The sequence below is a fragment of the Acromyrmex echinatior genome, chromosome 12, assembly GCF_024713525.1.
Source record: "Acromyrmex echinatior isolate Ae372 chromosome 12, ASM2471352v2, whole genome shotgun sequence".
Taxonomy (NCBI): Eukaryota; Metazoa; Arthropoda; class Insecta; order Hymenoptera; family Formicidae; genus Acromyrmex; species Acromyrmex echinatior.
The window spans coordinates 9270131-9284683 of NC_141863.1; the positions used below are offsets into that span (position 1 = coordinate 9270131).

General features: G+C 34.1%; 1 protein-coding gene across 1 annotated transcript; it reads right to left on the bottom strand.

The window, feature by feature from the left end:
* Nucleotides 1–124: 124 nt before the first annotated feature.
* LOC105143218 (uncharacterized) lies at nucleotides 125–10534 on the bottom strand. The gene is made up of 5 exons (XM_011051366.2): nucleotides 9907–10534; nucleotides 9320–9458; nucleotides 6756–7208; nucleotides 3093–3231; nucleotides 125–1177 (listed from the first exon to the last, which is right to left on the bottom strand). Exons 1-4 carry the CDS (start codon nucleotides 10001–10003, stop codon nucleotides 3183–3185), a joined length of 738 nt encoding a protein of 245 aa, XP_011049668.1. The 5' UTR covers nucleotides 10004–10534; the 3' UTR covers nucleotides 125–1177; nucleotides 3093–3182.
* Between the last annotated feature and the right edge of the window lie 4019 nt (nucleotides 10535–14553).

A 14553-nucleotide genomic window follows, 5' to 3' on the forward strand; every position in this document is an offset into this window, starting at 1 on the left:
ACCCAGAGATGCAGCTGCATTCATTGTCAGCTAATTATTTTTCTACTCTTCTTAAGAACCTACATACACTTTTCTAGAAGGTTGTTTGTACTTTGTTTTTAAAAAATTCTGCACAGAGAGGAAATTTGTTACATATCATATATATATATTTTATGTATCGAGATCGGAATTCAATTATTTTTCAAAGTCGAATAGCGCACATGCGTGGCACGCTATACTTACATTAACTTGCATTAATAATGTATCAAGCGATACGCAGGAAGTGGTAGGAACATGGCATCCGATCGGCATTCGGCCGACGCGACGCCGCGACGCACGACGCCGTGCGTAAGTGTAAGTAGCGCGAATGAGCGCGAAATAGTATGGGTGCGATTTGTCAGTGGAAAGTCGGTGAGAACAGCTGCGGCGCGGAAGGGGACGATGGCGCCTAAGCCCTGACGCCAAAGTGGTGCGATCGACGCGACGCGACGCGACACAATGTATGTATCTTTGTCTGCTTTTTCCCTGCTTTTTCGATCGTTAGACGCAACTTTTTTCACTACTATGATACATACGTTGCCCCGTGTTATTCAATTATTCATTTTTTATATACAATGCAATTTATGTTACAATATATCGATATATATATATATATATATATATATATATATATATATATATATACCTTACAATCTTATATTAATACTTTTAATCTAATTAGACTTACATAACATTTTTATATATGCACCTCTATATATTTTCAATTATATACAGTAATCATTGATTGAGTCGAAATATGTACATACGATTCTTATACTTTTCTTGATCATTTCTTTTCGTACAACTTATAAGTAGATGATTCGCTGTACTCGTCGCGAGACGCCACGATGTCTCTTTCTTCGTCAATATTCGTTTATTTGTGTTGCATGAAATTTCTTTCTCACGATGACCAAGCGTTTTTAGTGTAGGACTTTCGGCGCGCACATATGTACGTTATTTCTCTTTGATCAAGCATCGGCAAGATGTGTACGTGTGTGTTCGGCAACCTGGAGGATGACTAAATACGTTGAAACAGCCGGAGTGGAGGAGGGCCGGGGCACCTGGCACTCCTGGTATGGTTGATCGCTCCTCGAGGGGCTCCCACCGGGGAAGGTTTGAGCTACATGGCCCACCGTTAGCTATCCATACGGATAGATACCTATAAAACAAAGGATGCCAGCGTTGTAGTTGATTTATTCTTCAGGCAAATACACACACACACACACACACACACATCAGATCTCGCATCTCCAAGTCGTTCGTCACGGGTGACGTCGCTTTTTCAGACTTTTCTGTCTCTCTTCCCGTGGCACCCCCCTAGTTATTCTTAAAATAAAATTAAACAAAATCTTGTTACTCGCATCATTTGGAATGGCATTGACAAGTGTCATGCGTTTTCGCGTAAATGTAATAAAATGAAATGGTAAAAGCAAGGAACAAAAATACTTTTTGGGTAACTTTACTGGTAACTGCGTTACTTTTTTTTTGGTATATAACTTACAAATAGTTACATTATTTTGGTAGCGATAATTTTACAGTTACTTTTATCGTTACTTGACATATGATTGGACATGGTTCGACTAGACACAAGTCACTCATAGCGTTTGAGATTAGAAAGCCTCTAGGCACTCATCTGTTGTGATTGGTGATTGTCGAATTAAAAAAAGTAACGAAAAAGTAAGAAAAAGTTACGGTAACTGTATAAAGTAACAAGCAACTAAACAAAGTTACAACGGTAACTGTAACGAGTTACTTTTAAAGTAAGTAACTTTCCATTCCCTAGTTAAAAGATTAAAAATTCTAAAAATTCAATTCTTACAACTTTGCACTTTGCAGATATAGTAGGTAGAATATATCGTATCTTAAATATCGTGACGTATATACTATATATCTATTATATGCATTTATATTTTAGACTATTCTTTTGCACGCGCGCGCGCGCGCGCACACACACACACACACACACACACACACACACACAGAGGATGTAACAGAAATAACGCCCACTAATCATACAGTGCTATTCCTAATAAAAAACCAAATCGAAAAGTCCTCTATCATCTTGCAATTTTCACAATAGTTAACGAGACATTAATTTTTGAAGATTGCCGAATAAACGGATAAAATCGATATTTAAGGCAATTTTTAAGATATTTTTCTTTGTTCTTTGTGAAATGTTTTGAAGACTGTTCTTAAAAAACTCTTAAAGATATCTTAAAGCTATCTTATACGTCGCGCGATTTTGCGATTGGGTAAAACAAAAATATGACGAAAATTTCAAAATGGTAGAAGACTTTTCGTCTCAGTTTTTTATTAGGAATAACATTATATGATTAATGAGCGTTATTTCAGTTACACACCCGTGTATATCTGAGGCCTTTTTCTCAACATAATTAAACGAAAAATATCTAATATAAATTAAATGTAAACTTCTGAGGAAGTGTATGGAATTCTATAGCTTGGAAATTTGTATGTATAGAGTGCTCCATACCGACCCTACTAAAGTCACCAGCCCTAATTATATGTATGTTATACAATACGGATTAAAGCAAATTTGACGGCCGCGTCTGTAATTTTGATGACTGAATCCAAGATTCAGCGTAAACAGTTTATCGTTTCGACTGTCAAGGGTTAATAGTGTCTGCTGAGATAATATTATTAGGTAGCGCGCGATACTCGATCGCTCGTGATCCGACAGCCGTGTCGGCGCTACTGTTGGAACTTGAAAGCTATATCCAGCGAACGTAACAAAAAATCGCTTTAATACACGACTCGGCCAGCCTGTCGGCAGCAGTTATCTCCCGCACAGTCGGTTTTTATTTATATTTTCCGTTCGTTAGTCGATCAGCGGCATACGATCGAGACGAGAATTATGCATGTATATATTCCTGACCGCAAACAAGTATATACGTTTAAGAGATCTATTCTGAATAAAAGATATTATAATTACATCCCGCGCAATGCATATATCAATTCCTACTCTATTCACAATTCCAAGTTTATATCTATTTATATCTATTATAGGTAACTTATCTTGTTTAATAAGAGATGTAATATAGTTATATATACTTTACCTGTATCTTATTGTAACTTGTTCCGCTTCAGAAAAAAATTACAATTCCATCGAATCACAATGTATCTATAATTGTAAGTTTTGGCGTCATTCACCAACAGTTTACCGTGTCCATTATATAACGATTACTTCGAAGGAATCTATAACGTACAATAAAATATTTATTAGTAAGATTTTTATCGGTTTCCAGCATCTGTCGTACAAAATTTATTTTCCCAAGTTGTATCGTAAATTATATTAGATGGATAAATATATATTTGTGATTTATTAATATTAGATTATATCTGATAAAAAGTAAATATATGTGTGTTCACAAATTGATATCTGATTAAAAATTATTTCGTTAAGGTATCCTTAGGTAACTTGTCGAGCTTCCTGTATATAAATCACGATCAAAAATCGATTCGATACACACGTACGATGCCGGAGATTCCGCTTAAAACCGGATCTTGTCCCAACTCCCTACAGGTTTATTCGGATATATCTGACGAGGATAGAAACCGTAAATAATGCGGAGGAAAACAATCCTTCGACACAAAAGGCGTGGAATTGAAACGATCGTTACAATGATTGAAGGAATCAATTATTTAAGAACTTGGTGAGACTGCACTCGATTAAATTACACATTAAGATCAATATCTTTATTGATAAGAAAATGATCATGTAATTTTCAATGGGTTTTAATTAAATTCATTTAAATATCACGTAATATATGATAAGAAAAAGCTTATACTGGAAAAAAAAATTAATATATCTTTTATACCTCATAATAATATTTATATCTTTTGTCAAATTGAATACATTTGTATAATATTATATACATATACACAAGGGCCACGCAATTATAGAATTTTACGATTATACACGATAGATGTATAGAAATCCAAATTGCACGATTGAACAATGGATAAAATTTTATCTTTATCATTCAAAAATGAGAGTTAAGGATTACTCTTCGGTCACTTTTTTATTGTGTAAAACGCGAAGAAATCGAAAGACGATAAAAACGAATTGTGGAGGCCGCGCACGATGTCATCCACTCCAAGATAAAAAGAATGAGAGACTAACGATGCGCGCGTTTTACTAAGGTGTATATGAGATTGGTCGAAACACCAACCGTCCCGAACTCGAAAACCCACTTAACCATTCGGAGAATGAAGATTAGAGGGCAGGTCTGTAAGAAGCCTCCAAGCTATGCTATCTACGGTTTTCAAGATGGGGAGGGAACTGAAGACCCTGGGGATCGGCCCCTCGTCGAGAGGCAGACTGATAAGAGGGCGGCTTTTAGTGTATCGCGACGTACAACCTACCCCGAAGAAGTGCGGTCGAATAGCCGAAGAAAAGGAAACTGGATAGTTTCTAGATAATAAGGAACAGTCCTAAATGCAGGAATGCTGTCAATTAGACCAGAGGAGTTCCCCATTCGTGAAGCAACTACTAAATGTAATTTATAAAACCGCAATCTCGCGCGTGCGTGTATAGTCAAACGTAATTTAACAATAGGTACTGATAAAATTAAGTGTACTTGCGGATTTGCTATTCGAGAAATCGCGAAATAATTTGTCGTTGATTTGCACGTCCTAGAAAAACGAGTCCTACGTCGTGTAGGTGCAGGTTGCTATAAATGTGTATCGCTCGCCGTGTGGCCTCGATATTCATCATCTGTTACACAGGGTGGTCCCTGCGTTCTACCAAGGCTACTTTCAAATAGATTTATCTTCACCGATCGTTTTATAATTATCCAATGTTAATTCGATCTTATACCATCAATAATGTATCGTCTCTTCACATAGTGACACACATATTTCGATGATAATACTTTTATTTATTTATTTTACATTGCAACAAATATCCTTATACGCACATTTCATTTAATATTTCTTTTATATTAAAGTATAGATATAGATAAGACATAAATCAATTTACAAGGACTCCTTACTGTTCAAAGAAATTTATAAAATATAGGAGTCAGGCATGGCAGTCGTTGCACAAATAATATATATACGCAGATATAAAATAAAACTCTTTATTAAATTAACGCACTTATGTGTTTCGGCTCTTTTTTGAGTCCCTAGCTCAAGCTTTCAGTGACATAAATCACTATTATAATACAATCTATACGTATAACTACCTTGTCATAGTGAGCTTCCTCTACTACACTAAAAAATCTCTATACAAGAATTAAACTCAGATGAATGTTAAAAAGAAAAGAGAAGAAAAATTTTTTTGAATTTATCAGAGATGAAATTTGGAAAACCTTAATAAATTTGAAACCCAATGAAAGTAAAGAGACTCATCATGAACTGAATGTATCATATCATAAACAATAAACACAATTGTCTAGTAAAAAATAATTTTTTACTTGTTGGCGCCAGTCAGTGTCAAATTAAGTGTATTGCTTATTAAAATTAGTTAACATTTCTTAATTTTAAAACTCTAAAGTTAACTCGTTATTTAATTAAAAAAAGGAATCAGAGATAACGATCGATAGAAATCGATAATCAAGATAGAAAGACTTAGTTTCTATGCAAGGACGACATTGACTGACTGAAATCAAAACAAGTCGACATTTATAGCTTGTCAATAATCGGAAAGTAGGTCTTGAGAAACTCCTCCATGACTATCTGTAATAATACTTCTGAAACCAATCTTTTCCTGTGCTGAGGTTCCTCATTCAAAATTGTAACATTCTCCCAGTCGAACTCATGGTCCTCTTGCAAACAGTGATCATTTATGACTGAACGGGTAGATGTATTCCACCGGATGTGATTCCTGTGTTCAGTGATTCTGTCAACTTCAACTGTCCGCTCGTCTGTCCCATATAACTCGCAATCTTTACAAGAAATCTTATACACGACATTCGATTTCATCACATTATATCCCGCAGCAGATCCTTATACACATCTCTCTCTCTCTCTCTTAATGAATTCCCGTAATTTATTATTACTATAAAACGATATTTTAATATAATCGCTATTTAATCTGTTAAACTTTTCGGTAATATTAGGAATGTAAGGAATGTAAGTAAACCTATAATTTCAGCGTTATTTTCCTTTTGTATTTTTTATTTTACTAGACCTAATAATGTCTTTCAGACAATTATTAACATTATCAAAATTGAAACTCAATGGCTGATCATTCTCTAACAATATTTTAATTATAAGACAAAAATAATCAAAGTGAAATTTCGAAAATCACTCTATCAACCAATCCCTCTATCAACAAAAGAAAAAAATGTTTTTCTCTTTTCTTTTTAACGTTCATCTGAGTTTAATTCTTGTATAGAGACTTTTTAGTATAGTGAAGGGAGCTCACTATGACAAGGTAATTATTACGTATAGATTGTATTTATAACGGTGATTTATGTCTCTGAAAAGGGCATTTTTTTTCTAAAAAATAAATCGAAACATGTAAGCGCACGTTAATTTAATAAAGAGTTTTATGTTATATCTGCGTATATATTGTATATTATTTGCGCAACGACCACCGCGCCTGTCTCCTATTACCCTGTTATCACCAAATTTCTTTGATATAGATAAGTTTAAGAAAACATAATAATTTAATATTGATTTCTTTTGACGAGATCATATTTTTTCAAATCAACTGTATAAATGAAGAATTAATTTATATGTACGTAATATAGATGTGAGAAAAATATACGAACCTTGTAATCACATAGCAAGATGCGAGGACGGATATAAGGACTGCAACTGCAAGGACAAGAGCGGCGATGTGAAGCGCTTTGATGCGATTCTGGAGAAGTCGATTGGTTGATTCTATTGAATCCTCATAGTTTCGATCAGGTTGTAACGTTAACATTGTATGACGATTCGTTGACGTTAGATAGTCCATTAGCGTCTCGCGATTTACCGTAGAATATGTCTGATTCATCTGAACTTTTCTTTCGTGCGCCCATGTGCTGGCGTTCTCCTCCTCGTCGTCGTCGTCGTCGTCGTCATCGTCGTCGTCATCAGCGTTGCAGTAGTCATGACTGTTGCAACATTTCAATCTGGGCCAGGGCACGAGAACCCGAGGACTTGTCGACAGTTCCATGGCGTTGACCGATCGTGACCTCGTGACCCAGGACTTTGTTTCGCACAACAATGGCGTGGCACCTCTGCGTGTGATATTGCAAACATCAATTGATAAAGTTCCGTGAACCCATCCGTTGCCGATAATTAACGCAGCGGCGCTTACGCGATGCCTAACAATGTCATTCAACTATCGTAGGCAATACAACTTTTGCGATCTTGTAATTTTTTTAGTTGCAACATATATCTGATCGAGATCACAACAGCAGGCTAAATCGTCAATTATTTTTATTTTCCTTGAACGAGGAATAGATTTAAGAATTTAAAAAGTAATGTTTCGATTATAGATAAAATATTATATAGAAATTTATAGTAACATTGCAGAAATGTTGCAATATTGCAGATTGTGCTGTAATATCGCTACAATATTGTAGAAATTAGATTAATTAGATAAATTATATTAGAAATTCTAATATGTAATATATATCATGGCATGCAAGATTTTGCAAATCTTGCAGCATTGTTAGAAGAGATATTAAAAACATTTTGGCTTTTGAGTAATGGACTGCTGTTACATATAGAAACATACGTCAATTACATGTTATATGATTGTTAATTATTTTCATTAATATAGAAATTATAGTGTTCGCGTTGAAATTTCTTGTTACCGCCACGCGACAAGAAAAAAGTTTTTTCAAACTTTATAATCAACTCTCATAATTCTTTGGAATATTTTAAAAAATCCTTTGAATATTGCAAAGAAAATGAAATAGAATACAGTGGAGAATAAGAATATAGTGGAGTTTCTTATTATTTTCATTTCACCAGTTATAAGAATATGTAAAAAATAGGCATACTTACACAAATATAACATATAAAATATTAATATTTGTGAAAAAATATAAAAAATGTATAATAATATCTATACATAAATTTATATCTATACGTAAACTTAAAAAAATATATATACCTGATGCATATAAAATTTGCAATTAAGTATAAAATATAATAATTATATAAAATTATATATAACATAAAATATATATTGATTTGTTTTTTTTCTACATTTTTAAAATTTATATCACAAATTGTATTTAAAATTATATTCAGTAATAATATTAGGTGTTGGAATTAATTCGTAGCGTTTTTTAATGAAAGAATGTTATTTATTTCACATGAGCATTAAAAAATACATTAATGAAAGTACTTCCCATCACTTGTAAAACGCTACGAATTAATTCCAACACCTAATAAAAAACTATTTTTAATAATAAAATTTTAGTTACAAATATATTGCGCTGCAATATTGCTACGACAGCGCAATCTTGTTGAAGGCGGACATTTTTATGATGTTATGATTGCAACAATGTTGTAAATACATTGAGCAATCTATTTGCAATATTACAACATTGCAATGAGATATATCTGCAATCATTTCGCAATCTTTCTATGCTATAGCAGTTCTTTGAAATAAATCGAATATTAAAAATTAAAAGTTATATTTTAAAAGTACATTACGTGCACTAAAATGTCTTTACTTATTAATTATTAGTACGGCGTCCAATTATCATTATTGTTAATTGTAGCTTGTCATCATTTATGAAGATGAAGCTTTCAGAAACACACGAATATTTATTTTGAAACAATTATATCCTAGCATTCGGAAAGGTTTGGAAATAGAGCTTCTGATGTCTCAAATTGAATAGCAAAAGAACTCTCTGCACAAAAACTTGTATGTAGAAAATGAATACTACATAATCTTATTAACATAATATCCGGATTTTGTTGAACGAATCCTTATCGCAACTGCCATGTTTAAGGTGATCATGGTAATTTATTAATGTATTTAATAAAAATCGTGGAAACCTTTTCGTTCGATTATCTCGTCAAGGTTAAGTATACATATATATATTCGCACGCCATAATACATTCCTGAATTTATATTATACTGTTGATGAAACTTGTACAAAACGACAAATAAAATCCTGTTCATGAAGAGATATAACGTCTTGCCTTTTAGCATTTTAATTCATATAAGATAAAAAAATATATGTTTTTGAGAAGGAAAAGTTGTATGTGTGATAGAAGAATGCCTTAAATACTAATGTATACAAAATTAATTGGTATTCACTTATGTAACTTAACTTTCATTAAACATCTGCAAAAAGTGACAATCATTATACATATATGTACATACTCCGTGCATCCTCTCGTGATTGTACTTTCACCAATTTCCTGTCTCGTCACGATAAGTTCCGTGTAGCAGAAGAATCTGGTTCTACAAATATCTATGCCTGCTTCTTTGCAGGCTTTACTCGTACACACGCACTTTCTGCCTATATAAAACATAATATTTATGTAACGAACAGTCTAAAGAAGTCTAAAATAGAGAGTTCAACTGTTAGCTGACAAAAATATTTACTCACAATAGTGTTTATGAATTTTCTCAAGTTTCGCAAAGATACGTTACTAATTTATGAAAAATAAAAATTCGATTTCAAAAATTAGTAATGGAATTTAATCTTTGATTTATACTACATGAGAAAATGAAAAATTTGGAGCACATCAATTTATATGCTCGTTATCTTCTATACATAAATGTATATTATAGTTCACAGTTTTATTTTGTAATACAATACCATAGAATTGGAATGAAATAATTCAGTCGAGCGCACTCACATAGAAACTAGAAAGAACGCGTTTAATTAATGGCGTCCCTTTGCGCCAATTAGAATGGCGCCTGCAGCGCGGATGACAATTACAATTAAATGCAGGCTCGCTCACCTTCGACTTGCGCGACACTCGTCGACAGAGATACGATGCACCCCGCGAGAAGATATCCGATTAACGATCGACCGATTATCAATCGACGAGTGAGCATGTCTTCTTTTCAAGGTTTTCGAAGGACCGAATTAAGTATTTATACCAAATTAGTTTGCGTTTATCGCTTGTCGGGCGCCACATTGCCGATAGAAGGACTGCGAGCCATAATTACAACTCTCGCGATTCTCCGCTGAAATGGATCGTCTTATCGGTTGAAAGGACTATTTCGAAATGTTGTGTTGGAAGGAAGAAGCTGTACCGCGACGAAACTCTCTTCGCCGCTACTCGCGTGGGCTCCTCTAATTTTGGCACCTCCCACTAAAAGAGCGTCGCGTCGTGGCCGGTTCGACAATTTATTCCTGTATCTATTTTAATTCCATCATCGATGGCGTTTACTCATGGCCGCGAATCCCTTTTCGTTCCTGCTGTCGCGAAGCGATATATTTATTCTCGCTTCGCGCCTTTCGCTTTCGCGCGAATCCGATCCCCTTTTTTCGCGGATGCTCCGTGACAGAATGTTGGCGGGAATCACCGCGCTCTTAAAGTTGTCCGATTTATTGGAAGAATAACACGCCGATTTCTCCCCACGCTTTTACGTATACGCTTTTATATATACGAGAATGTATATTTCGAGAGATGCTCTCGTCCCGCCGATCTCGTCGACGACAATTCGGACGTAATCGCAGGCTTTGACGGCGCCGAATGGTGCGTGCGAGAGAGAGAGAGAGAGAGAGAGAGAGAAAGACGACCTCCTCCAGACGGCGCCGACGACCTGGAGTCGCAGAGTCCTCGTTAGCGGAAAAATCCAAGACAAGGACGCATCTTTTTCCTCTTCTCTCTGATCGAGAAATATTTTTGTCATTTATACGCAAAAATATCGCGAAAACAGTACGATTAAATAAATTATACGTATATATATGTATGTATATTGCATCATAGAGCGATGTATGACGTACGCTCAATTATTTCCACTCTTTTAAATTAGCAACTATTTAAGAAATACAGCTACTGTATATACATATATGGCCATATCTAAGGAAATAGAAGCAAAGATCAAAAGCGAGCATTTTAAAGAAGTAAAAAATTTTTATTAAAAAAATCAAGATGTCTCGCAAAAATATTGCAAATATATTGTAATATATAATCAGTAATTATACTAAGATCAAAATTACAAATCGGAATAATTAATTTCAGATTTTTCGAGTCGTTCCCTTTTTTGCTCTTTTAATGTACACTATATCGTAGTTAAATTGATGATCGCGTGACAATTGTATAAGGTATTACAAAAGCGCGAGTGGACGGTGATGAGTGATTTCATCAAGAATATAGCATGTAGGGTTTTCCTGTGTTTGACCGGCAATGGCGGCAATATACCGGTATTCAATGACTCACGAATCATGGCGCGCGCAGTCATTAGAACTTTTCAAGTGCAGCAGAGACGAGAGTTAAATTCCTCGTTTGGCTTCCTGAGTATGCAACATTAACCAGAGAGTCTCCTCGTTCTTTGCATTTTTTTTTATCGACCTCTGAGTCGAGACAGAAAGAGAGAGAGAGAGAGATGGTAAAAGCCGAGTTGGGTTATCGGAATGACACTTGGCGTTACAGTTTAACGAGATCGCGCGTCAAGCTTAATAGTCTATTTTCCGATCGCTTCTTGCTGTACACAGTACATACAAACGGATCGAATGTCTGTGAGATAAAACGATTTACGCGGCAGCACAAAGATTTCTTTCACGTAAAATTTACTGAATCATACTTTTATTTAATTTAACTCATCGTTTTTTTCTTATAATTGGTCTATCTCATTGTCAGCTAGATACAGGGAATAGAAATAATTCGTTATATACTCGTTTGGTAACTGCGTTACTTTTTTTTTCTTTGATAATTGTAACGATAACAAAGTTACATTTTTTTTATAACGGTAACGAATTTTATAGTTACTTTTATCATTACTTTGTACATGATTGGACACAAGGCACTTACACTGTAAAAAAATTTCTTTATATATAATAGATGTAAAATAGATTACATGATTAGTCCTGTATATATAAAAAAATCAATTGCAATTTTACAGAAATTATGTAAGTCCACAAAAATTATGTAGATTTTATTGTGTAAATATATCTTATTTTATATTGAAAATTATGTAAAGCAGGATATTTCAAATATTTTCTGTAATTATCCAAATTTCAGTAATATTACGTAATATAACAGAAATGTTTCGCGTATTGCTATTAAATATAATAATATATAGTGCGAAATGTATTATCATATTATCGCTTCTGTAACTACACATACACATTGTAATTGTACTTCCACAATCTGGTTAGTTACAAACCATGAAATTATTTTTATTTGCATATTACAAATTTACAAACGTGTGGACGTTTACAACTATTATAGTGGGTCTCAAAATTATCCACTGTAATAGTTGTAATGTTTTACACAATTTTTTACAGTACATAACGCTCGAGACTAAAGATCCGCTGATTGGTGGTCGTAGATTTAAAAAAGAATTACGGAAAAATAACGAAAAGTTATTTTCTTAAGTGTAACGATAACTGTAACGAATTACTTTTAAAAATCGGTAACTAGTAACTGTAACTTGTTACTTTTAAAAAGTAACTTTCCATTCCCTGCTCTATATATATATATATATATATATATATATATATATATATATATATATATATAAAATACAATCTAGAAATATTAGAGTATCGTTAATGTAAAGCACATTGCTCCGAGTTAACGTTTTAACAATGCAATTTTGCTAATACAGTGGAGTATTGTACATCGTCAAATATAATAAGAAGATTCCTAGCTTATTTGCGCTTATTTCGGACATTATATTTAAACATACATAATTATCTACAACTAACATTTTCCTGATCGTCACGCGTTCGTTTTAAGAGTGTATGTACATTTCGTTCGAGTACACGAATGAATATCTTTATTTTATTTGAGAAAACAAAGAGACAATTAAAAAGAGCGAAGAAACACCCGTATTCATAGTCCTTCCTTATTTTAAGGATGGAGGAAGCCTCCATGAAGAATTCTTCGATTCTCCAAGGCCTCCTTGTTTCATAAACGGATCTCAAGTGTGTCTTTCCGGAAGAAGGAATATTTTAGGGATTTTAATAACCTACTGAGGGTAGCATGTCATAATATTGGGTCATCTAAAAAGTATCCGCAATTTTTTGTCACTAGATGGTATTGATGGTCAACACCATCTAATATATGCTAATACCTAATATCGTGAATAATAAAAATTATAAAGGCATTGTTGATTAAATAAGGTCATGATTAAGCATTTTGCAACAATAATGGACAAAAATAAAACTAATAGCGAATTTGATTGACGCACTCATTGCACACTGATGCACAAAACCGCCGTACATACACAAAATAACGTAAATGAACATAGAAATCGATTAAATTGTGAAATACGCAATACATTTTATTGTACTGTTAGATAAAATATGTATTTTATAATTCAAAATATTTGCATTCTATTTTTATACTCAAATTAATGTACAACGGCTTTAATATGCATCAGTGCTTTCAATCAAATTCCCCATAATACTTATTATAAGAAGGAGAAAATGCTTTTAGAGGAGTTATTTCGGAAAAAAAGCTATCAAAAATAATTATCGATGCGTCAGATTTAAATTAAAAGTTATTGAAAGTAAAAAGACCGATGTGACGAATTAAATTTGGAGATTTGCTTAGTTATGAAGGTTACATCTCCTCAGGAAACTCATAACCTACCTTGAGAAGGAAGTTAATAATTAATAGGAAATTAAAGGTTCCTTCTTTGGTCAAGGAAGGTTTATAAAACATAAACTGAGGAATCCTCATTCCTCAAGAAAGGACTATGAATACGGTATAAGTCTCCGGAGAGGACTCGAAAGAAACGGAGAATCATCGCTGGATTGTCCCTTTTAATTGGCTTAGCTCTGCGCGCCACGCACTCTTTCCTTCTCATTCTCGTTCAGATCCGACAGACACAAGCATATCCTCTTAATTGTCGACGAGAATTGTGCCCGTCAAGCGCGAAAAACGAGTTTCGAGCAGGTTCGCACTGTTCGCAGGCCGCGCGTGAGAAAATTAAGGAGCGAAGCTACGTCGTTATCCTGCTTATCCACATCGCACATCGACTGCACATCGACTGTACTGTGTGCCCACTCAAATGTCGTTCGAATCGTTCGAAACTGTTTGAAACTGACGCAGAATCATCACGAGACATAATTCTAGCGGACCGCCTGTCTGTAATTCTTTTATAATAGCTTCAAGAAAGGTCGCTGTGTACTTTCACACACAGATGTCCGTACGAGCACACAGTGTTACTTTCTGCGTGAATTTAATCAGCGAATTATCGTCGACACGCAAACAAGCCGGTTGAAATCTCGCTTTAACTTTCGTTAAAGCCAATGGAAAAGATAATTACGACCGTAATGGCTAGCCGTTTCTAAAAACAATTCTAATTCTACTTCAATTTTTACGTACGAATGGAAGTAACTCGTTATATAACTTTGTTTGATAACTGCGTTATTTTTTCTCTTTGGTAACTGTAACGAAGTTTCATTTTTTGATAACGGTAACGAA